A 23,348-nucleotide genomic window follows, 5' to 3' on the forward strand; every position below is an offset into this window, starting at 1 on the left:
GGTGTCACGGCCAAGTGTGGGACCCATGCAGGTGCTTCCTCAAAGCCTCAGCTCAGGTCTTTTCCCCGCTTCTTATATAAATATTTTCTTACGTGACAAGTTATTTGATCCGGCCAGCCATGTGTGAAATCATTTATGCATGTTAGGTTTGGGTATACTACTATCTAGGCCTACCCGGAACCCGAATCCGGACTGAATTTGAACCAAAAAACTTGATCATTTAAATGTAAAAATATTCAAACGGTCAATGGTACAAACAATATTCAAACTCGAAATGTTGTTAATCAAACTCAAAACATATAACCTAAAAGTATCCAAAATTAATAGTTAATATAAATATTTGAAACATATATAAGTATTTCGAATATTCAATTCAATATTTATTTGATATGATATATAAACACAAGTATTAAAATTTAAATACTTTAAATACCTCATTACTTATAAATAAGTATTTTGTATTTTGCTCTTTGAAATACCAAGTCTACTTTATCTATAAAATAATGCATATTGTTTACAAACGTTGCCTTAATTTAATAATTTATTATTATTTTATCAATTTGATGTGTGTTAGATTGATTTCTATTCCATTTAAATAGTTTTTATGTTTTGCTTTTAATTTTTGTGTTTAGTTCGGATATATCTAAAGCAAACCGATATAATCCGGACAATATATAATTTTAAATATTTTCAGATACAATATAAATTTGAATCGAATTCAAAAATATTATTATTCGAACCCGATTCATCCTAGTAAAGTATTAGAATGGGACAGAAGTGTAAACTCGAAAATCCAAAAACTTGGAATACCTAATCCGAATGTCCCCGGCTACTACTATATTTTCGTTTCGTTCTGAAAATTTCCTTGGAAATACCCTCATGCTAGTATTTTTCAAATTTCTGATATGTATTAGCACGAGAAAAAATGATCACCAGATTTTACGTAAGACGCACAAACATGAAGATTACGAGATTTCCAAATCTTAACATGAAGATTTCCTTACTTTCCATGTTGTTCTTTTTTTTTTATTTCTTTCTTCTTTTTTTATTTTTCTTTTTTCTAAATATATAAGTATCATTTCAAGAAATGAATAAGAGGAACTACAAAAGTATTCACAAATTGTAGAACTTAAGAATCGGTTCCACGGCAAAAAAGGTAAAAACGTGGAAACAAACGACATTCGGTAAAACTCAAAACTTCAGCTTGTAAACCTCCACTTTGAAAAATAGTGATAGGGATTTTAAACCCGGAGAAGATACTCTAGCCAAGGCTAACACGGACGAAGAATAGTAAGAGTGCCAACCGATTGCAATCAATTAGGAAGCTGGTTCATCCGGCAACAATAACGAAGAACCGAGATGGTACTAACGTCAAGACAACACATACTTACGGGGCTTAGTAGCAGGAGCTCACTCACAAAGAAGAGCCGCATCATGTTGTTCTCTTTTCTTTTACAAATATAAATCAAGATGACCATTTCTTTTAATTTCATAGACATCAGATGCACGCTTGCAATTCCTGGATCAAAATTATTCCAGTTTAGGTAACATTGAAAAGAGTACCTACTTCTTTACTCAATCCCCAGATCCATATAGCTGGCTTAGGTCGCATAAACCTTGACTAGAATAAATTTTCTTGGATGACACCGAAAATCTGGTAAAGGCAAGAGTTAAGTAAAGCTTTTCTTTCAAAATTGCTGATACTGGTAAAAACAGACTTTATATCTATGGTGGATATAGAATCTGCATAGTTGCTTACTAGATATAGTAGTGTGGTCAACTGAGACATATAATCACAGACGTTGCTTGAAATTTATAGAGGTGAATTGGAGGATGGCAATATTAAGTTCCATATGCGTCTGTCACTTCGATTGATAAATCACAGTTCCCCGCTCCAATTCCCACCACAAATGTTACCCCCACAGTAGCAATAATAGCCACAGTCCCCAGCTCCAGTTCCCACCACATTATAAGCAAAATAACCAATGGCTAAATATTACTTGGTCTCAATCAGCTCACACGCATCAAAGGCATTACTGTTTTATTGTTTAGGCAACCACCACGAAATCTAATTGCGATCTTTGAAAAAAAGTCCCACTTAAATATTAGATAAATTAAAATGGACTTAACTAAGAGGACGTGGGTCAAATGTTAACCACACAAACGAATGTTATAATAATATATGGTTTGAATTGAAAAAAACTGTTTTATTGCATCAACGCATGGTCCTTAATTCGGCACAACCTAAGAGACAATGACCTGATCGAATCAGTGAGAGACAGTGCTCCCTTTTTAATTTGTATAATGTTCTCACTTTTCTTTTTCTTATTATATATATACCATTTTAATCGAATCTAACAACTTTTACTTGAACAATGAATAATGATATGATCACTAAATGGGGTTAACCAATCCATACGCTATAGTTTCTGTTAATATAATTAATAGTACAATCAAAAGCTAGCGAAGATATAGTTTGTACATGTATACTAAAATATGTAAAACATCTGTGATTTCAGTAGCAAATTAAAAAGAAAGTTTTCTCTTAAAAGAAGAATAAAAGATGAGAATATTATTATCATATCTATTGTCCTATTAAATTTACGTTTTGTCAACCTACAATCGCTCCACCTATTTATTAATAATTAATAATATAATAGAAAAGTATTTAAAGCATAAGTAAAAATTATTTGGAGACATACCTCCCCTACTTCAAATATTTGCTGTCCGTAACGAAAACAAAGAGCCAGCTGAGAAGTAATAATAGTCTATTCGTGTAACGAGGGACGAGGTATGAATATGCGAAAACGTGGCGAGTTTATCTTTTGCTCTAGTGTGGTGCCGACGCAGGTGCCCATAAATCCTTGTTAGGTCAATAGCTTTCATTTGGTGGCAAGTTACTGGTTCAGCCATTGTGTGGAGATATTCTCAGACACACGCGCGTGGATTACTGACATGGACCGCACCGGTCACTGACGGAGAAACGAGTAATTACAAGACACGTTCTGTAGAATCTTGCTGGCGATGCACACACTCCACTACTTGAGTATTTCTTTTTTTGGGGGATAATTTATTCATTACGTTGTTTGATTCAGGAGCATAAGCTTTTTGTATTCTCTACTTCTTAAATCATATATTATTATAAGAAAGTAATATTGTACGGGACAATTAGTTTTCTAGGCGATGTATACATCATTTCATACGTCATATGTACAAAAGCGCACCCCAGAGAGAGGCAATGTATTTCTTAATTTATAAAAGGTCATTTCTTCAATCTGGTTATTCCTTTGGCGAGACACATAGTACAAATAGTACACATTTTATAAAATCTAAAACAAAAGAGACACGTATAGTACATGTTAAATAGTAAGTAGTTATAGTATCATCATTACACCATCTCGGATTGCAAGGTCCGTATTTTTTCTCACAACCAGCAGCACTATGGCAGTTAATTTTCATCAAAGTTCTGATATTAATAAATAGATATGGTAGGAGAAAATCATTTGAGGGTTCGTAAACAAGTAGAAGCTTTAATTAAGAACACATGCCTACTGTGACTGGCAAAGAAAGACTAATTGCGGAAGCATACTCTCAACTAGAAAACGAAGACGCAGACTAACGCGTGTGACAGGCAGCGATTTTAGATTTGGTTGGTGAAGGATCAGATATGGGCATATGGATTTGATCCACAATACGCACGAGAGTTACGTGTCGACTGGTCCTTCGTTCACGTGCATTTTGCTCTTTCTCTTTTGTTTGTTTTGGTGAATGTTATATTTCGAAAATATTTACATTCCTTAAAAAAAAGTTACATTCCTTATTTTTATATTTCAAGTGTTTGGAGCATGGGAAGAAGCACTCCACTAGATTGAAATGCTGTCAACTTATCTGTTATACTATTTGTCCTTTTGTCTCAGTCACTCGTTCAAGCCACGTTCAGGGGAGCATGTGTTTTTTGTTTGTTTGTTTGTTTTTATTTAATGTATTATCCAACAAACTTCTGCCTTTTGTGAAAGTCAATTTTTCGAATTCTCTTATCAGCTTAGAGTAAAGCTGAAGGATTTGATCATTAAAAAATGGGTTATTTTAGAGGTGGAATTGAATTCACTTGGGTTAAAACTTAAAAGGATGTTTTATGCCTTTCCCTAAACCTTCGTCAAGAAGAATATCAACATACAACTTTGTTGAATGGAGTGAGAGAATGCTAACAACAAAATGTTGATATGGCCGATCGAGTTGGTTATGTTGATAGATTACAAAACAGTGAGGCGCCTATTGTAAAAACGTTTCTGACTTGAATTAATTTTACATTTCATTTTAAAAGTATATATTTGAAAATAAAAGTAAGGAGTATCATGTCTTATAATTATTTTACTAAACTAAACCTATTTTAAATGGAATATAAGAAGTCTGGTAGTGGTCAATCTAGCAGAGGAGAACAATAGTTCACGTTGAACACACAATAACGATAATGTTAAGAATATTTCAAGAGAAGACATTAAAGGCCTGACCACTTCTAGCAACCTTAATGAAGACATCTTCAAGGGTTGTGTCCGCAAGTCCCCAAGCAAACACCTTGAAACTGCTCTTGGCCTTCTCCACCGCCTGAAACACTTCTGAGATCCGAACTTCTTCTTTCGGGATCTCAAATTTCTGTGTCCCAGCAATGTTATATATCTTCTTGGCGTTTGGAGAAACATCTTGAACCAAAACCTCCACATTTTTCTCATGTTCTGATGCTGTTGTCATAGTTAACACATAAGATCCACCATACCTTCCCTTTAGCTCTTTTGGGTTTCCTATGCATTGTAACCTTCCGTCAACAAATATTCCCAAACGGTCACAGAGAAACTCTGCCTCTTCCATCGAATGAGTCGTGAGGATTATCGCAGTGTTTGTTTTCGCACGTTTGATGACTGTCCATAGGTTCATTCTTGAAGCAGGATCAAGTCCTGTGCTCGGCTCATCCATATAGACCACCTTTTAATCAAAGATAACAACCAGATAAAAAAAATTTGGAATAGTTACAGCTTGTAAACTCAAGACACCAAAATCAGCAAACCTAATGCATTCATACCTTAGGACTCCCTATAAGTGAAATGGCTACACTTAGCCGTCTTTTCATTCCTCCGCTGTATTTTCCAGCAGGTTTGTCAGCAACTCCTCCGTGCAATAGGTTTACACTCTTAAGAGATTCTTGTACAGCCTAACATGGGTGATCAGTCATTTACGCTTTGATACTTTTTGGACTTATACAGATTGATAACATACTTGGTCAAGTTCAGAGTCTTTGAGATTCTTAAGTCTCCCATAGAAGAGCAGATGCTCCCTTCCTGACAGTGTTTCCCAGAGTAAGCTGGTTTACAACACAAAATAAAGCAATGATATAACAACAATACGATCTTTCTGTATAGTTTTTAACATAATAAAAAAATGTTACTAAGATTTAATTACTCGTGTTGTGGACATACACCCATGCTGGTGTAGACTCTGTCCATATCTGTGCATATGTCCAGACCTTGAACAAACGCTGACCCTGATGTTGGTTTCACAAGACCAATCATCTGGACACAAAAGTACAATACAAAACTCTATTAGCTAACCTCAAAATATTTTCTGTCCATATGGGTACTGACCATGTTGATGAATGAGGTCTTTCCGGCACCATTGGGCCCTAACATACCGAAGCACTCTCCCGAAGGAACAGCCAGAGATAACCCTCGGACCGCCATTTTTGGCGGGTTTCCATCCCTACCTGGATACACCTTCTTCATTGTGTTGCATACAATCGCATGTCTTGTCCTCTGCGCACGCATCAGTTTCTGGACTTTTTCACTCTGGTTGGAATAAAGTTTTTAATGAGAGAGAGAAGAAAAGAACATGGAATGTGTTGTGACTTATTCTTCGAAATACCTCCTGAGTGACATCTAGTTTCTCCATTTCTACGGAAACTGCAGAGACCTGCTTTTGCAAGCTAGGCCTTTGTGGAAGAAGATATTTATTGAAAGGGTTTTTCAAGAAGAACAAAAGGTCCTTTCCTGATGAAGACATCTTATCGATATAGTATGCTGCAATGAGTGAGAAAAACCATTCAACTATAATGATGTAGAAAACTTTATCCATTGAACTATCGCTGATATCTTTCCACTTCATTCCTTGCCTCCTAGTCAAGCTCCCCTGAAAAGCATACTGAGAGAACTCATACAACCCGCGGAATAAAGAGAAGCCAGGATACAGCTCCATGACAAAAATCCAGCGTCCTTGAAAAAAGATTTTATTAACATTGTGGTTAAATTAATACTGAGAATAAACACATAAACAAGTGAAACCGGATGGAAGAGAAAACAAGTGATCTTGATAACTTACTGGGAAACGATAACTCTTCAATCAGAAACTGGAAGAGAAACCAGCCCAATAATCCAGATCCAAACACGTATATGTATGCAACAACTACAACAGAAAGTGTTTCTTTTTGGCACCAACATGTTCATGAGCAGATTTTTAAAATAAGTGTGACCTGTAGTACCTGATGCTGTCTCAACGTTTGAAAATGCTGAGGAAGCTAGAAAGGCAAGGGAGATTTGAAGATTTATGTAGAGAAAATAGAAAACAAAATGGATGCTGTAGTCATTTAGCCTAAAGAAGTTCAGCCCTGCAAGTAAACTATAGCTGCTTTAACAATAATTCCATAGAACAAAACTTGTTCTATAATGGATAAGGATCAGTACCTATTGCTGACCCAAATATCATCAGGCATATTACGTATAACGTGGAAATGGCGAGAAAATAGGCGTAGGTAATCATCCAATACGGACCATCTCCTAGACCGTGCATTTTCATTATAATTCTTAGCCGCTGCTGCTTCTCATACACCAGTGAGGTCAAGATCACCTGCATGTAAAATTCTTGTAGTTAAGAACGTCTCGTTGACAAAAAAAAAAAAAAAAAAGAACAACATGTCTTAGGCTTGACAAGATTTTGAGAAAGAAAATTGGCAAATTGCTTTAAAGAGTTGTAAGCAGTCCACTTAAATGAGCTTACAGGGAACAGAAGAAGAATAACCCATGTGAAGAAAACTGCACCAATCAGAGAAGCAATGTCTAAACGAAGTTTAGTTTCTGGTTTAGGCATTTCTTTGACAAACTCAAGCAACATCCTTGTCCTTGGGCTTTTCAAATACTGAAGATAAGCATTTGACATCTGCAGATTTGTAGTCTTAGAAAATGGTGAACACAAGGACGTTGTTGAATGTATCATTTAGTTTCTTACCAAACTAACTAAGCGGGGAACTCGGAGCAACTTTGGAGGCATATTTCCTGAATCATCCTGGTACGTTGCGTTATACCAAATATTCACATTGAAGTTAGTCCTATCTGTGTCCAAGAGATCATATGCTAAGGCAACCAAAGCATTTAAAAAAAAAAAACAATTAGAAAATCTCACGTGCATAATAATCAAATCATTACAGATAGAGAAATAAGTATAAAAACCTGCAACAATCTCATTTATCATCCCTTCAGAATTTCCTTTCAGATAACCTTTGAAAATATCATCATTAATCTCTCTGGAGCTATTTATCCAAAGGTTCAGCCCTTGGACGCATCTCATCTCTGGTTTTGACAAAACAAAAACTTATTAGTTCTTCAGATGACCTGATTACAATATATTCTTCTTAACAAACTTGAAATATATATGCACACAAGGGAAATATGATCAATGTGATTTCTCATGGAAATTTTATATATATATACCTTTGGTAAAATTGAGAGGTGATTGTCCTAGTGAGAATGAAACTTTGGAGTTTGGAGTGCACCGAGATTGGATGTTGTATATGAAACGATCTGAGACAATTCCTGCATCAAGATAATTGGTGGGACTTCCTTTATATGTTGTAGCCTGAAAACACCAGCTCAAAGTAAAAAACACAGAGAGATATATTCACACAATAAACAGAATATCAAATACAGACAATAGAGAACTTACCAACACATTATCCGCTAAACTAAACAAGAGGTCAGAGTAGTTCATTGGAAAAGACCTCCTGAAAAGATTTCTAGACAAAGCTGGAGAAAACATGAAACACTATATGAGTTCTATTAGAAACAATATAACGGAGAATATGGTTGAACAACACCATGAGAAAAAAGAAGCATATATACTTGCACCAAGAGATTGATTATTGCCAGTGAAAAGTATGGTTACAGGGCAATTGTTTCTTTGCTTGCACGAGACATTAGTGAGATTGGCGTCAACAACACGATTCCGAGGAAGCGGAATAAGAATCAAAGGTGGCCATGGTTGTGGATTTGGGATGGCACAAAAGACCGCTTGATCACGAGTAGAGTATTCTACACCACAGACCATTTGGCATGTTTCGTCTCCGGTTCTGTGAATGCATTTACAACCACATTGATTATCGAGTGAGTTGCTGACTTGTGAATCAAACAGAGCTTGAATACCAACTAAAACCAAGCAGAGATAGAAAGGGATCATGATGAGCCGAACGTTGCTCCATATGTTCCGTTTCTGCGAAAGAAAACAATAAACCCATATGTGCATGTATATGTTATTATGGATACTAGGGCAAACGAGAACACCGAACCTGATAGGTTAAGTTTTTTCTAAGTATGGCATTGGCCTGCGTCAAGAAGCTGGCTGGATCAGAATCCGCCATTGACGAAGCTTTCCCTTATTTCTTCTTCTGTTTACAAAACTACCGCCACTTTACTTTAATCACCAAAGTTTATTATTGTTTGGGTCATTAATCGAATTATTTTATCAAAAATAAATACAAATTGAGTTATAACCGTATATATTTTTTATCCAGTAGCGAAAAAAGAATCAACAATGGAGCTTCAAAATAATTTTTCAATCAGATGCTAACGAGTGATCCCCACGACTGTCGATTCGTCAACATGTGGGATTTGAACATAATAATTTTTTGTCATTGAATGATATATTTTTAATACTAGTGTCATATAGAGTTATTACTGTGTGTGCTCGATGTGATATACTACCATACGAGACGGTTGCTTGGACGATAAGAAATGCACGGTCCAATAAAACAAATATATTAAAAATTATGTGATATAATTGGAATTTTAATACGACTACTAGCGCGGTTTTTTTGTTTTCTATTTTTTGTTATTATTTAGTTGTAGTTTCGTATGAACTTGACAAACACTCAAAGTATTCTTTGCATAAATTTTTTGGGTTTGTCTTTGCATAAATTTTAATTACAAAAAGTCAGAATATCTTATTAAATGAAAAATATATCAAGTGACATGTCCCATGATCGGTGTTAGTTGTTTTATTTGTTTTTAATTTTGTAAATCGTATATAACATTTTAGCTTAAATAATTCATAAGTCAAACTATAATTGATTTTATCGGTATGTCAATGATATTAGATTTTACTCCGCATTTTGAAAATGCAAAACCATTTTTCTTTACAAAAATGGGTTAATGAAATTTATATTTTAATATAACTTATTTATTTTAAATTAATTATTTTCACATTGAAATTTGTATTTTTACTAAATTATCACATGCTGACAAAAACTGATATCAAATTTTTGGTTGAATCGAAAATATACTAATTAGAAAAGAAGAACGGCTAAATTTTTTTAATAGATTTGGCCTAAAATAACAAGAAGATGAACATTTTGGGATAATTTATTAATTTTTCAAAAGCTATAATGAAGTGTCAAATTTATAGAGAACCTAACAAGAGAAAAAGTCTATGTCATATATAGATTTATTATTTGATCTACAATTTATCTACAATTTAGTTATATAGAACCTAACTAGAAATTTATCTACAATTCACGCGAATTTTTTTATTTGTCTTTTAAAATTTATTATTTGATCATAATTTTTACATCTGCTCATTCCAAGTGTTGTTGAAATGGCTGCCCAAAATATAAAATAAGAGAATCAGCTAATGTTTGACCAAATTGTATGTTACATGAACCTGTCATCCATTTCGGCTTACAGTTTTTAGAATAACATTCTCGTATTATAGCACTCTAATATTGACTTGTATCATATACGCACATACGAAGATTATTTCTTTTTTTACATCAAAAAACAATTATAGTTCTCAAACTTGAGTTGATTTGAAAATTCAGACGGGAATTAAATAACTAACAAAATGTAATTGTGGTCATTTATTTGTATATTTTTCATTAGATTATCCATATGTGGTTATTTTATTTGGTTATGGTTTCGTTTCATATGAACTGGTCAAACACTCAAAAGTATTCTTTGCATAAATTTCATTTACAAAAAGTCAGAATATCTTACTAAATGAAAAATATATCAAGTGACATGTTCGATGGTCGATGGTAATTGTTTTATTTAATTTTTAATTTTGTAAAGCATATATAGTTTTTAGCTTAAATAATTCGTAAGTCAAAATATAACTGATTTTATTGGTACGTCAGATAAAGTTATAAAATACAAGTAGATTTTAGTCTGCGCTTCAAAAATGCAAAACTATATTTTGTTTACAAAAATGGTTTAATGAAAATTATAATTTTATATAATATACCTTACTTGTTTTAAAATTATGTAGATTTACATATTATTATATTTTTACTACATTATCACATGTTGACAAAAAATAATGTCAAAATTTTGGTTGAAATGAAAAGGAAATACTAACTACAAAGTTGGATGACAAATCCAGGTTTCAAGCCGGAGAAAACAATTTATTAATGAAGACGAAATGATTACAAGAGATCTTCAACATGTTGCAACTAAATCTAGTCAGGAATGAATCTTCATAGGACGGCTTAGATGATGCAGTTAGGCGTAGGTCTTCATAAATAGGTAGTATTGTCGATTGTTGAATCGTCTGTGTAATATTTTTCATAAATTTAATGTCATAATAAATCAGCGTTAACAAAAAAAATTTTTTTTAGACAGATGTAGCCTAAAAGAATATTTGGTGATAATTTATCCGTTTTTATAGAAAACCTATTGATGAGGTGTAAACCTAACAAGACAAAAGTCTACTTTGTACATATATAGTAGGAATTTATCTATGATTCGCCTGAATTGTTTTAGTTTTCTCTTAAAATTTATTATATGGTCACTGATTTTACTTAATTATTGTTAAAGTGGCTTCCCAAAATATGAAATAAGAGAATGAACTAAAGTTTGACCAAATTGTATGACATGAAACATTTGTTCGAAATTGCGATAGCCATGAGTTGGATGTTATCGAACGGAGGCCTGACAAAGACTAGATACAGCTTCTGGTTAACTACAATATATGTGGAAAGGAATTCTGAACAATGCTTCATTGGACACATGTAACAAGCTTTGAACAAGGCCCGACAAAGACAAGATACAGCTTCTGGCCTAAAAGTCTACAAATCTGTTGTAACAAATACTGCGTATAAGTTTGTTAAACAAGAATGAAGAATTTTTTTCGATTTGGCATCGCTGAAGAAACAGGGACTGCGTCCTGATCAAGTGAAATTGTCTTTCACTATTCGATTGGACATGTGCAACATGGAAACTCTGGCGCGCACTGTCCAATGCTACCATCAGAGTTACATGAGGGTTTGTGTTGGTCCTTGCGGCCGCATTTAATTTTTCTCCTGCTTGAGGATAAGCTGCATTTTAAAGCAGTAAATATTGATGCACATATAAAAATAACATGTATTCTAATGAAAACATAAAAATCAAAATTTTAGTTGACTTAAGCTGATGAGGCTAAGCAAAGGAAGAGAAGGAGAAAGACACGAATCTCGAGTGTCTTTGGCGTTCAGCTCATCTCCCTTGCCCATTTTAAAAAAAATATGACAATGGCTTGTTTCTAGTCTTCATGCTGAATATGTTGAATCTAGTTCTGTCTCCATTAGACGTTTAGTGCGATCGTCATGAGATCGATGTGTTTTAGATACAGAGAGGGGTCGTGACGTGTAGGTAAGGGAGTACCAAGTTACAATCTTTTCAGTTTGCTAAATGGTTTCGTCTCTTAAACGTTAGCAAATTTGAAATAAAGTTTTTAAACTTTTACCTATCAAATTGTTTGAGCATTTTTTTCTGCTTACTTATCGTTGTATTTAATGTACTTAAAAAAATCTAAACATGTTACAAATACTGATTCTATCTGTTTGGACTCTCGCTTAGAACCGAGTAACTTACTCGCAGATGTCACGCTACCATTACACATTTCCTGATTCACTTCTAAATTTATATGATAACCAAGAAGTTCTGAGTCACAAACCCATTAGACCTACAAGACCAAGTCCAGAGATGTCCCTGAAACATCGACTTTGTTTTTAAAAAAGGATTTTTAATCTTGCTGACTACAGGAATACATTATACATGCAAAGAATAAATACTTAGACCAGTCATGACTCATGTATGAAGAAATTCAAGTAACTCAAACATAACAAATCCATTTCCTTTTTAAATTTGACCATCCATCGTTTGCCAGATACGATGTCGTTTGAATACGAAGCCAAAAGCGTTATTATTTATATTCATAAGATTGAGAATACGAAATTGGACGTGCACCCAAAAGAAGGAAGAACGAAACCAGAGACGGCATCGTTTTGAATTATTTGACATGTTTACCCCTGAGTTTAACACCAAGAACCTTCTCCATCTTGGCAAGCACGGCCTGGTTAGGAACAGCTTTCCCGTTTTCGTATTCTTGAACCACCTGTGTCCGCTCGTTGATCTGTTTCGCTAGATCCGCTTGTGACATCTTCTTCTCCAACCGAGCTTTCTGTATCGCTAGCCTCACCTCCGCTTTCACCCTATCCATCGCCGACGGCTCCGTCTCTTCCTCCAGCTTCTTCGTGTTGATCACCGGCACCGCCGTCGATTTCCCCTTCTTGTTCGAACCTGCGTCGAATTTCTTCACCGTCTGAACCGCTAAGCCGCTTCTGAGAGCTGCATTAACCGCCTTGGGATCACGGAGGTCTTGGCTCTTTGGCTTGGTTTTGTGGAGCACCACTGGCTCCCAGTCTTGCGTCACGGCTCCTGGGTATCTGCTCGGCATCGTCGCTGTTGTTTAAAACTTGATATCTCAGAGAGATGATGATAATGATAAGTTTCTGAAATTGAGAACGATGAAGGCGTCGCTGGGAGGAGAGGTCTTTATATAAGGAGATGAGTTTCTGGAGAGTTCGATCACTCCATTTTCGTTTCTGGACAGTTCTTAGGCTGGTAACGTGTTCTTGTTTTATTGGGTGTTATTGTAGGTGACGTGGCGTTACTATAAATTTATCTAAATGAACTCGTCTTGTATCCAACGGTAGACAGTAATAGAAAAGTATCTCACGGTCACTAGGGCCTCTAGCGTGAAGAGTCGAAAAATGCAAAGCCAGATATCGACGGTCACTAGGGCCTCTAGCGTGAAGAGTCGAAAAATGCAAAGCCAGATATCGACGGTCACTAGGGCCTCTAGCGTGAAGAGTCGAAAAATGCAAAGCCAGATATCGACGGTCACTAGGGCCTCTAGCGTGAAGCGTCGAAGAATGCAAAGCCAGATATCGCTTTAGGCTTAGAATGGGAACAAAAACTGAGCGATCCGGAACAAACGGATTAAATACTGCAATACAAATTAACTGCAATTAGTATTAAAAAAACGCAGATTGCGGGGTGACTAGTTTGCTTAAAATAAACAGTTCAAAATACAATATAAATCGTGACATGTATAATGAATAGTATATAAGAAATACACATAATATATTTATATTTAACAAATAAAAATCAGTGAAATTAATATAATTTAAAAAATATATTATTTTGAAATATTTTATATATCTGAACTATTAAATTTAATTTGCTATTATTGAGATTTTATAGCCAATATTTTATTTATTTTTAAATAATAATTACGATAGTGTTTTTAAACAAAATTAATTTGAATTTGTTTTTTGAAATAAAAATGTAATTAAATCAATATCAAAATATTACTATTAAAACTTTATTATGTAATTTTAAAGTAATATATCACATTTTAATGTAAAGGCATCCAGTTGTCGTTTAAACAAAACTAAATAAATTATAATATGTATTATAGCTTAAAAATAAAATATTTTTATTCTAATTAATTTTATTAACTAAATAATACACATTTAAAATTTTAATCTATGTATGTTATATAGATCAAAGTAGTAGTTGTATTTGTGTTATTTTCTATAGTTTAATAATTAAACAATAATTTATTTATAATAGCATAACTTACTAACCACGTCATATTAATGTTTTCTACAATAGGTGTGGTCATCTCTCCCGCACTGCTCTTGAACTTTTTTATTTATAAAATTAATAGCAAAACAAGTGATTGAATGGTAACATATATTTTCTCCGCTATGCATTCTTCTCTTCCCGGGGTTAACACTCAAGGCCTTAGTCCAGTTGCCCGTGACTCATGGTTCTGGTGATGGTATTACCCCGAAATTTTTGTTACGATTAATTGTGAAAGAAGGGGATGTCAACGAAGACGTTTCGGTACATTCCGCTGAACGAAATGTATCGATATATGTGGATGAGGACCATGAGGTTAGAGGAACATATACTTTACCAAGAAAGTTTGGTGTCATGTCTTTCCATCAATCTTCAATAATATTTTCGTCGAGGAACTGATAAATCCACCGCGGGGTGGGGGGATTCGTCTCTCTCGAGATAGTATTTCCAAAATTAGGTATATGCTCACTTTTTTTGAGTGGATTCACATCATGCGTGTATGTTGATTTAGAAGAACATAAAGAGTGATGTAATGTTTCTTATTCACTGTTGAAATTCTGATTACTGCCTTGTATCATAGTTTGGAAAATTTTAGTGATATTATAATGAAAATGGATTGTACACATTGAAGTCTGGATATTGGTTAGGTACTCATTCACCATATAATGTCCCTCCATTACCAACTCATGGATCTGCAGAGCTAAAACACAAGATATGGAAAACAAAAGACCTGGCGAAGTTAAAACACTTCTTGCGGAGATTGTTATATGGATGTTTGGTGACAGGTAACAATCTCAGAAGAAGACCCATCACTCGGAATGATTATTGTCGAAGATGCTGTTCTGTAGAAGAAACGGAGAAGCACATTTTCTTTGAGTGTCTGTATGCTGTAGGGATATGGAGATCTTCTGGTGTATCTAATCATCAATAGTTCATCAACATCTCTTGAAAAAAGATTGAGGCATATTTACAATACTCGTTTTCTACACGGCTATATCATTATCAAGATCTACCTTTATGGATTTTATGGAGACTGTGGAAGAGTAGAAATACCTTGGTGTTTCATCAAAAGAGGATATAAAGGAATGGAAACAGAGTGATACAACGAAACCATACAACCAAACAAGACTACTGAAGAACGTCTTTATCAGAATATTTTTGTTTCTCATTTCTACCCCATTGTCTCTTTGCTTCTTAAGCTGCTACGGTTGTGAATATCTAAATAGGCGAACCACTCTGGGCCCTTTATCATATTTTTAGGTTCATTAGGATTCTTATTGGTTGGAACTTCCATCAGCTGGTCCACAAGCAAGGTAAGTAAGGGAGGAGAAGTCTTTAATAATCCTGAGAATGTGAAATGGACAAGACCACCAAGAGGATGGAAGAAATGTAATATTGATGGATCATTTCATAAACAAATGACTAAAGCATTGGCTGGAGGGGTTATTAGGGATGAGAATGGAGTTTATAAAGGTTCAGCTCAAACAAGAGGGAAACGAGTTCAAGATGCTTTAGAAAGCGAGTTACAAGGGATCCTAATGACACTACAACATTGCTGGAGTTTGGGATATGATCAGATTATAATTGAAAGTGATTGTCAAAAGGCAATAGACATCCTCAACAATAAGAAGCTACATTTTGGATACTATAACTGGATCAGAGACATTAGATGGTGGGCAAGGAAATTCCAAAATTTCGGATTTCAGTGGCTTAGTAGGAATGTAAACAAAGTTGATGATGGCAAAACAGGTTGAGGAAGGAGTAAAATTTTAATATTATTATTATGTACCTCAATATTTGCATGTTCTTTTGCATGTTGATCACATATATTCAATATAAGTGATAAAATTAGATGTTAAAAAAAAACTATAGTGTCAGTGGTACATATAACCTAAATTCTTAAGAAGAAACCATATTGTGAGATGTATAGAAATACTATAAAAAGAAACAGAAAAACAAAATCTTCAACAACAAATTAAAATAGTAAACAAAAGCACAAGCACAACCAATAATTCACCTTAGAACGAGAGGTCACAGAAATCCCCCTTTCATGACTATAAGAGTAGAAAGCTCCAACCACACAGTCCTGTCATAAAAAGACACTTTGCAGTTTTGCTGGAAAATACAAAGTCTCAACCACATCATACCTGCCAAAATAAAAGTCACTGAAGCCCCACTGGAAAAATACGAAGCTACAACCAGAGCAGACCCGCCAAAATTGTGGCTATATGTTTTTTACTCTGTTTTTTATTTATTTATAATTGTATCTATATATTTTTTTGCTCTATTTATTTTATGATTGTGGTTAAATGTTCTTTGCTCTACTTCTATTTTGAGATTTAAAGTGTGAATTATATATATATATATATATAAATTTATAGAATTATATATATATATGCCATATCTGTAAACTTTTAGTTTTGCAGTTTCTTTTCCTGGATTATGTCCATGTATCCCTAGGTGCATAGACGCCAATAGAATATTGCCCGATGATCCCTTTTAGCCTAAGGAAAATACACCAAAAAGGAATACACTTTCAAGAAAGAAAAGATATCACAAAAATAAACGACACAAATACTCTATGCATACCTGCATGTGTTTTCAAGAAAATGTCTGCGTCGTAGAAGCAATTATGGAGAGTCAGAATATATGGATGTGATCCTTTTCCTTGGTACATTTACATCTGCGTCCGTTATGTTTTTCTCAGGGAAAATTTATGAGTTAGATACTTAGATGCATGAGCTGATCACAAGGAGTTTTGACTGGAGGATGGCCATTAGCTGTGTGGGAAAATGCAGAAAGGTATAGTTGAAAAAACTGGTCTGCTTGATTCAGTGCTATTACTAAGTCTATAGATTTGAGGTCCTCTTTTTATCAGACTAGTATCTCTGAAAGTGAGATAGCTAATGCAGTGCAAAAGCTATTAGCATGTGGATAATGGTGTTAATGCAAAGGAGACACCACAATAGTACTGCATAAAGTAAACTGAAAGACAAAACACTACAAGCAAACACTTATGCTTTATTATAATCACTTATAAACAATCTATTACAAGATCTGCTTAGTTCAGCTTTTACACGTCTAGTGTTAACACCTTAACACACGCTACTGATGAAAGATTCTTAAGCTATACCGCTTATGTCTCTCTTCCGTCAAGTACTTTAGCAACTGCTTCGGCACGACCAAGACCACACCCAAGAGCTTTTCTCTCTCAATAAAATCAGCCTCTGTGTTTGTGACTATGTCGACGACCCTCAGAGTTATTTTATCATTAACTCCACGTTATTCAATGCTTTTTTTTCCAAAATACTACATTGCTCTCCAAGTCTCCACGACTCCAGCTCAGCATCTTGACTCCACATGGTCTTCACCACTCAACATATCATCTGCGTCAGCAACTACGGCAGCGACTATTTTAAAGCAGACATCTTACATCTTCAATTGGAACTTTCATACTTTCTTGCTTTTTTTTGCTACCACTTTGGTGGGGATTTAAAGATATGGAGGCCTCTTTTCAGCTGTTATCAGCTAGGTTTTTGATACTAGGATATCTTCCTTCGTGGTTCTCATTTTTAGTTAAAAAAAACAATACTTGAAACAATATTTGTGTTTTCTCATTGGTGGTTGAGTTATACCCAGTTATTTCGTTCTTTCTTTTCATAGATATAAGGTTGGGCGAATCACCTGACCAAGCGGAAACCAAGAGCTGCAAATAATTTAAGTTGTCTTGGGAACATATCAAGGATTCTTGATCATTTCTTTTTCTGGTACACTTGTTTCATATTGAAGCTAGCTCAAGTATGGCTGATGCCGATTATCTTAAAAGAGGTTTGCTTGAAGCTTGCACTTTCCTTAGCAATCTTCCTTCCAGCGGTGAGGAATTTGGGATAAGAATATTAACATTAGCTGTTTTGTTTTATTTGCAAGAGATTCCCTTGCAATATATTTGATATCCTCTGAATTATCAATCCTCGATTCCTTTTTTACAATGATTATAGTGTCCATCCAAGGAGCCGCAATCATTGTTGCCATACCCTTTTTTGTTGTTTTTTTTTCTATTGACAGTGGTTTGTGTTATGTTTATTAAGTATGCTAGAGAAAATGATAGCTTATCTATGCGCTATATTAGTCTTAATATAATTAATTAATTATGCATTAATGTGAATTTTGCTTTTGAATTTTTACTATATGTCAAAATGTTCAAATGTGTATGGTTTTGCCTTGAGGTTTTGGGCGATGCATTTTTTTTTTTAACGTTGGATAATTATGTTAATACAACTATGAGAAATATTACAGATGATTCTACGGTCGACAATTCTATATGCCGTATGAGGATTTACACCTGACTCTATCACTGAAACCACCATATAAAATTTATGCTTGACGGTACTCCTTATATCATGCTGCAGATCTTTTGTAAGCTTTTTTTTCTTTTAATTCACAAAAATGCATTCTTAAATCACTTTTTTTTTCTTTTGCAGGTTTTGCTGGATATAAGAAGAATGTTGCAAAATGTTTTTGGTACTATTTTATTTTGAAGGTGGTTTCTACCAAACAGTGTCTAATGTCGGCTTTTCAAGCTCTGAGAAAGAAGTACATGACAAGGGTTCAGATGAACATAATAAAGAGAGCACCCCCATTCCTATCCATTAAAAAAAAAACCAAAATAAAAGAAAACAAAAGCGTTATCATTCTTCTTTATCCCTCAAAATCTTCACCAAGAGGTCTCTCTAACAAATTAAGAATAAGAAAAGGCACAACTTAGAGCTCATCGTGAGACTCATCCTCCTCCTCCTCGGTCGCTGATTCTCCTCCCGCACCTGGTGCACCACCTGTCCTCTGATACACGGCTGTGATGATTGGGTTACACACAGCCTCTACTTCTTTCAACTTCTCGTCATACTCTTCCTTCTCTGAGTTTTGGTTCTCGTCAAGCCACTCCAAGGCTTCTTTGGTCGCTGCTTCTATCTTCTCCTTCTCATCCGCCTCAAGTTTGTCTGCAAGCTTGTCCTTGTCGCTTACTTGGTTCTTCATGTTGTACACGTATGTCTCGAGGCTGTTCCTTGCGTCGATTCTCTCCTTCACCTTCTTGTCTTCCTCTGCAAACTCCTCTGCCTCCTTAACCATCCGGTCAATCTCTTCCTGGCTCAGACGACCCTTCTCGTTCGTGATTGTGATCTTCTCTGATTTACCAGAGGCCTTGTCCTCTGCTTTCACGTTCAGGATACCGTTGGCGTCCACTTCAAACGTGACCTCGATTTGAGGTGTTCCTCTGCCAAAACAAAACAAAGTGTGTTATATAATTGATCAAGCAAAGCATAAAGAAACAAAGAAGATGACAAACCTTGGGGCTGGTGGGATTCCGGTGAGGTCGAACTTCCCGAGCAGCCTGCAGTCCTTGGTAAGACTTCGCTCACCTTCAAAGACCTGAATGGAGACGGTGGTCTGCTGGTCTTGGTACGTCGTGAAAACCTGAGACTTCTTTGTCGGAATGACTGTGTTTCTCGGGATCAGTTTGGTCATGACTCCTCCCACTGTCTCAATACCCAAAGTGAGTGGCGCAACGTCAAGAAGAAGGATATCTTTGGTCTCGTCACCGCCTTCTCCGCTCAAAATACCACCCTGGACAGCCGCACCATAAGCAACAGCTTCGTCGGGGTTCACACCCTTGTTCGGCTCTTTTCCCTCGAAGAAGTCCTTCAACAGCTGCTGAACCTTTGGGATCCTGGTGCTTCCACCAACAAGGACGATCTCATCGATCTGACTCTTCTGTAGACCAGCATCATCCATGGCCTTCTTCACTGGTCCCATTGTCTTCCTGAACAAGTCGTTGTTAAGCTCCTCGAAACGAGCTCTGGTGAGAGGCTCGGAGAAATCAAGACCGTCAAAGAGGGACTCAATCTCCACACGGACTTGGTGCTGGCTACTAAGAGCTCTCTTGGCCCTCTCACATTCCCTGCGGAGCTTACCAAGAGCCTTGTTGTCTTTGCTGATGTCCTTTTGGTGCTTCTTCTTGATCAACTTGATAAAGTAGTCCATGATCCTGTGGTCAAAGTCCTCACCTCCCAAGTGAGTGTCACCATTTGTGGAGAGAACCTCGAAGACACCGTTATCAATGGTCAAAACACTAACATCAAAGGTACCACCACCAAGGTCAAAGACAAGGATGTTCTTCTCACCACCCTTCTTGTCAAGACCATAGGCAATAGCAGCAGCAGTGGGCTCGTTGATGATCCTGGCAACATTGAGACCAGCAATAACACCAGCGTCCTTTGTAGCCTGCCTCTGGGCATCGTTGAAGTAAGCTGCACATAAAAATAAAAGAATCAATAAAACATGTGCAAATTATATTAATAAAAAACTAGAAGGAATAAGAAAAAAAAAAAAACCAAACCTGGAACAGTGACAACAGCATCCTTGATTTTCTTGCCAAGGTAAGCTTCAGCAGTCTCCTTCATCTTAGTCAAGATCATGGCACTGACCTCCTCAGGAGAGAAAACCTTGGTCTCACCATCCTTGATCTTCACTTGAATGTACGGCTTCCCATCCTTGTTCACAATCTGGTAAGGCACAAGCTTCCTGTCCTTCTGAACTTCTTTGTCCTCGAATCTGCCACAACAAGCAATAATTTAAGCAAACAGAAAAACTTGCAATGAACTAAAGCAAAAAAGCAAAAAAGCAAAATGCATTTATATACTTTCTGCCGATCAATCTCTTGACGTCGAAGACAGTCCTCTCAGGATTAAGAGGAGCCTGGTTCTTAGCAGCCTCACCAATGAGCCTCTCGGAGTCGGTGAAAGCAACCCAGGAAGGAGTAATACGGTTACCTTGGTCATTGGCAATGATTTCAACATGACCGTTCTTGTAAACACCAACGCAAGAGTAGGTCGTACCAAGATCTATCCCTATCACTGTTCCCAACTTCGTGGCCTCTTCTTTAGCCGTTGAAAACGTAAATAAACATCCTGAAATACATTCCAACCTCTTAATAATCAGTAAATGAATCACTATTCAACATATCTCTTAAGATCAAACATGAATGCAGAGAGGCCAATGTGTTATCGATTTGAACAAAACAAAAGAGAAGAAGATACTCACCGAAGAAGATGATCGCGAGCACAACCGTGCCGTTTGCTCCGAATGAGCGAGCCATATCGAATACTCTCCTCTTTTCTTTTTAGATCTCTCTCTCTCTCTCTTTATTTTGCTTGTTTCTTATTTAATTTTAGTTAACTCTGTTGGGAGCTTTTTAAAACAGATCTTGGTTTTAATCCCCGTAAGACAGGAAATGTAAACTTATGTCATCGAAGATGACGTGGACCAATGATATTGCGGCGATCTACAAGAAGGAATGTAAACTTATGTCATTGCGATGATGTGGACCAATGATCTTGCGACGATCTACAGCATCAGCCAATCAGATCGGGGTCTTCCGTTGGAGTAATCCTGGCCGTTGGTTACTTACTTCTTAAATCTAAATAATGGGCTTTCTTTCCTTTTTCGTTTAGGCCTGGGGCCTTGAGTCTTCTTCTATTGCTGTCACGTCAAGCCCATCATTAACTAACGACGAATAAATTTCATTAATCAGCTTAGAATTTTTTTAGACATTAATTTACTGCTTGTATTTGAATGTTTTGTTTTGGGACAAATTTAGTAATTTTATTCTTAATGATTCTATGGAAAAAGAGAGATCACTCTTTTTTATCATATCTATATGCTTAATCGATTTATAATGATCGAAATTGAAAACTTGCTTGTATTTCAATGTTGTGGCAATATATAGGCCAAATAAGAAGATTATGTACCCAAAATGAAGAAAATATTATATAACCAAGTGGTGGTCTAGTGGCAATATTTTGGGGTTTGGTGTGTACCACATCAGTCCTCGGTTCGATTGCCAATGGAAACTAAATTATCACTACTTGGTCAGTCTGATCTTGGGCTTCGGTCCAAATGGTTTACATGGTGGGCCATAACATATGATTGGGTCCACCCTTGACATTAATCGGAAGGTATTCCAAACTCAGGTCAAACAGTGTGGTACGCTTTTGGACTAGTCCACTATGTAGCATTAAGTGCGTTCCTCCCGTGGCCGACCGGATCATCCGATAGGATTTATCAAAAAAAAAATATTAGCCAATTAAGGTGGAATTCTCTGATCTAATATCCTCCGAATTTTCAATGTTGAAGCCAAATAATAATTTCATTCATGTTATAAATAGTTAAGTGGATGTCCATTATAGACCCAAAAGCTCATGTTTTAGAAGGTTTCTAAACCTTTAGAGCAGGATTATCGGAAAAGGGGAAGAGGTTTTTAGTGGGGGTTTTTATGTGGGGGGCCCACAAAAAGGGAAAAATCGGTTACAGGAAAGCCAAAATAAAGATCGCTGTTCGGTGGGTTTTTGATATGTTTGCGGACCCCACTGACACGTGGCGGCCCACGATTGGTTGGTCTTTAAATTTTTTTTTTACTCACAAAAAAAAAATATATATATATATATATATATATAAAACCTCATATGGGGTTTCAACGTTAATCATGGCCTTACTTGTATCCTATATATGCGTACCATTAATAATAAGATTAACTGATTCCTTCTTTGTCCTGATTCACAACAAGTTACCAGCACAACCTTTTTTTTTTTTTGGTAAAAATGTAAAGATATTATTACGAGTTTTCATTTTTGAGAGAATTACAGAGGATGAAACGAAACAGAAAAAATAAATAAAATCTAAACACCGACTCAGTCTAGAACCGAAAGTAAGAAAAACACACCACCACAACCGTAGTCACAAGGCTCGACTAAATCAACCAACAACTTGCCGCAAAAAGATGAACCAAGTTCAACCGAGAGTTGGAACCCGGTAATTTTGGCCTCCCCGATGAATCCGCTCTTAAAGATAATGGCCCACCTGAAAATAGCTCGTCGATAGCTTCAAAGCACCTGCCCACAAAACAAACAGCAACAGCAGCGACCTACCACACCTTCAACAACAAAACCAAGCATTTATTTTGCCCGGATGCGACCTGTACATGATGCCGATCCGAGTAAAAAGGGCCGCAACCTCCGTACTCCATAAACTGAGCCCAACCTGCACACAATTGCCTCGCACACCACCACAAGAGGCTCA

The 23,348-nt window shown here is 36.0% G+C and overlaps 4 protein-coding genes across 4 annotated transcripts; 1 reads left to right on the forward strand and 3 right to left on the reverse strand.

The window, feature by feature from the left end:
- Positions 1-1,037: 1,037 nt before the first annotated feature.
- Positions 1,038-9,496, reverse strand: LOC106351057 (ABC transporter A family member 3-like). Its single transcript, XM_013790876.3, has 16 exons — positions 8,603-9,496; positions 8,160-8,526; positions 7,984-8,063; positions 7,752-7,896; positions 7,491-7,610; positions 7,270-7,394; positions 7,042-7,200; positions 6,729-6,891; positions 6,527-6,652; positions 6,367-6,450; positions 5,914-6,260; positions 5,637-5,837; positions 5,455-5,564; positions 5,272-5,356; positions 5,078-5,206; positions 1,038-4,980 (listed from the first exon to the last, which is right to left on the reverse strand). The coding sequence occupies exons 1-16, from the start codon at positions 8,672-8,674 to the stop codon at positions 4,486-4,488; spliced, it is 2,808 nt and encodes a 935-aa protein (XP_013646330.2). The 5' UTR covers positions 8,675-9,496; the 3' UTR covers positions 1,038-4,485.
- A 2,792-nt stretch (positions 9,497-12,288) lies between these two features.
- On the reverse strand, positions 12,289-13,211 carry LOC106345947 (multiprotein-bridging factor 1c). Its single transcript, XM_048736529.1, has one exon. The coding sequence runs from the start codon at positions 13,021-13,023 to the stop codon at positions 12,577-12,579; it is 447 nt and encodes a 148-aa protein (XP_048592486.1). The 5' UTR covers positions 13,024-13,211; the 3' UTR covers positions 12,289-12,576.
- Positions 13,212-15,634: 2,423 nt separating this feature from the next.
- LOC106349626 lies at positions 15,635-15,970 on the forward strand. The gene has a single exon (XM_013789614.1). It carries the CDS (start codon positions 15,635-15,637, stop codon positions 15,968-15,970), a length of 336 nt encoding a protein of 111 aa, XP_013645068.1.
- A 3,007-nt stretch (positions 15,971-18,977) lies between these two features.
- LOC106345946 (mediator of RNA polymerase II transcription subunit 37f) lies at positions 18,978-21,369 on the reverse strand. Its single transcript, NM_001316218.1, has 5 exons — positions 21,315-21,369; positions 20,914-21,181; positions 20,611-20,825; positions 19,561-20,521; positions 18,978-19,488 (listed from the first exon to the last, which is right to left on the reverse strand). The coding sequence occupies exons 1-5, from the start codon at positions 21,367-21,369 to the stop codon at positions 18,978-18,980; spliced, it is 2,010 nt and encodes a 669-aa protein (NP_001303147.1).
- Between the last annotated feature and the right edge of the window lie 1,979 nt (positions 21,370-23,348).

The sequence above is a fragment of the Brassica napus genome, chromosome A7 (genome assembly GCF_020379485.1).
Source record: "Brassica napus cultivar Da-Ae chromosome A7, Da-Ae, whole genome shotgun sequence".
Lineage (NCBI taxonomy): Eukaryota > Viridiplantae > Streptophyta > Magnoliopsida > Brassicales > Brassicaceae > Brassica > Brassica napus.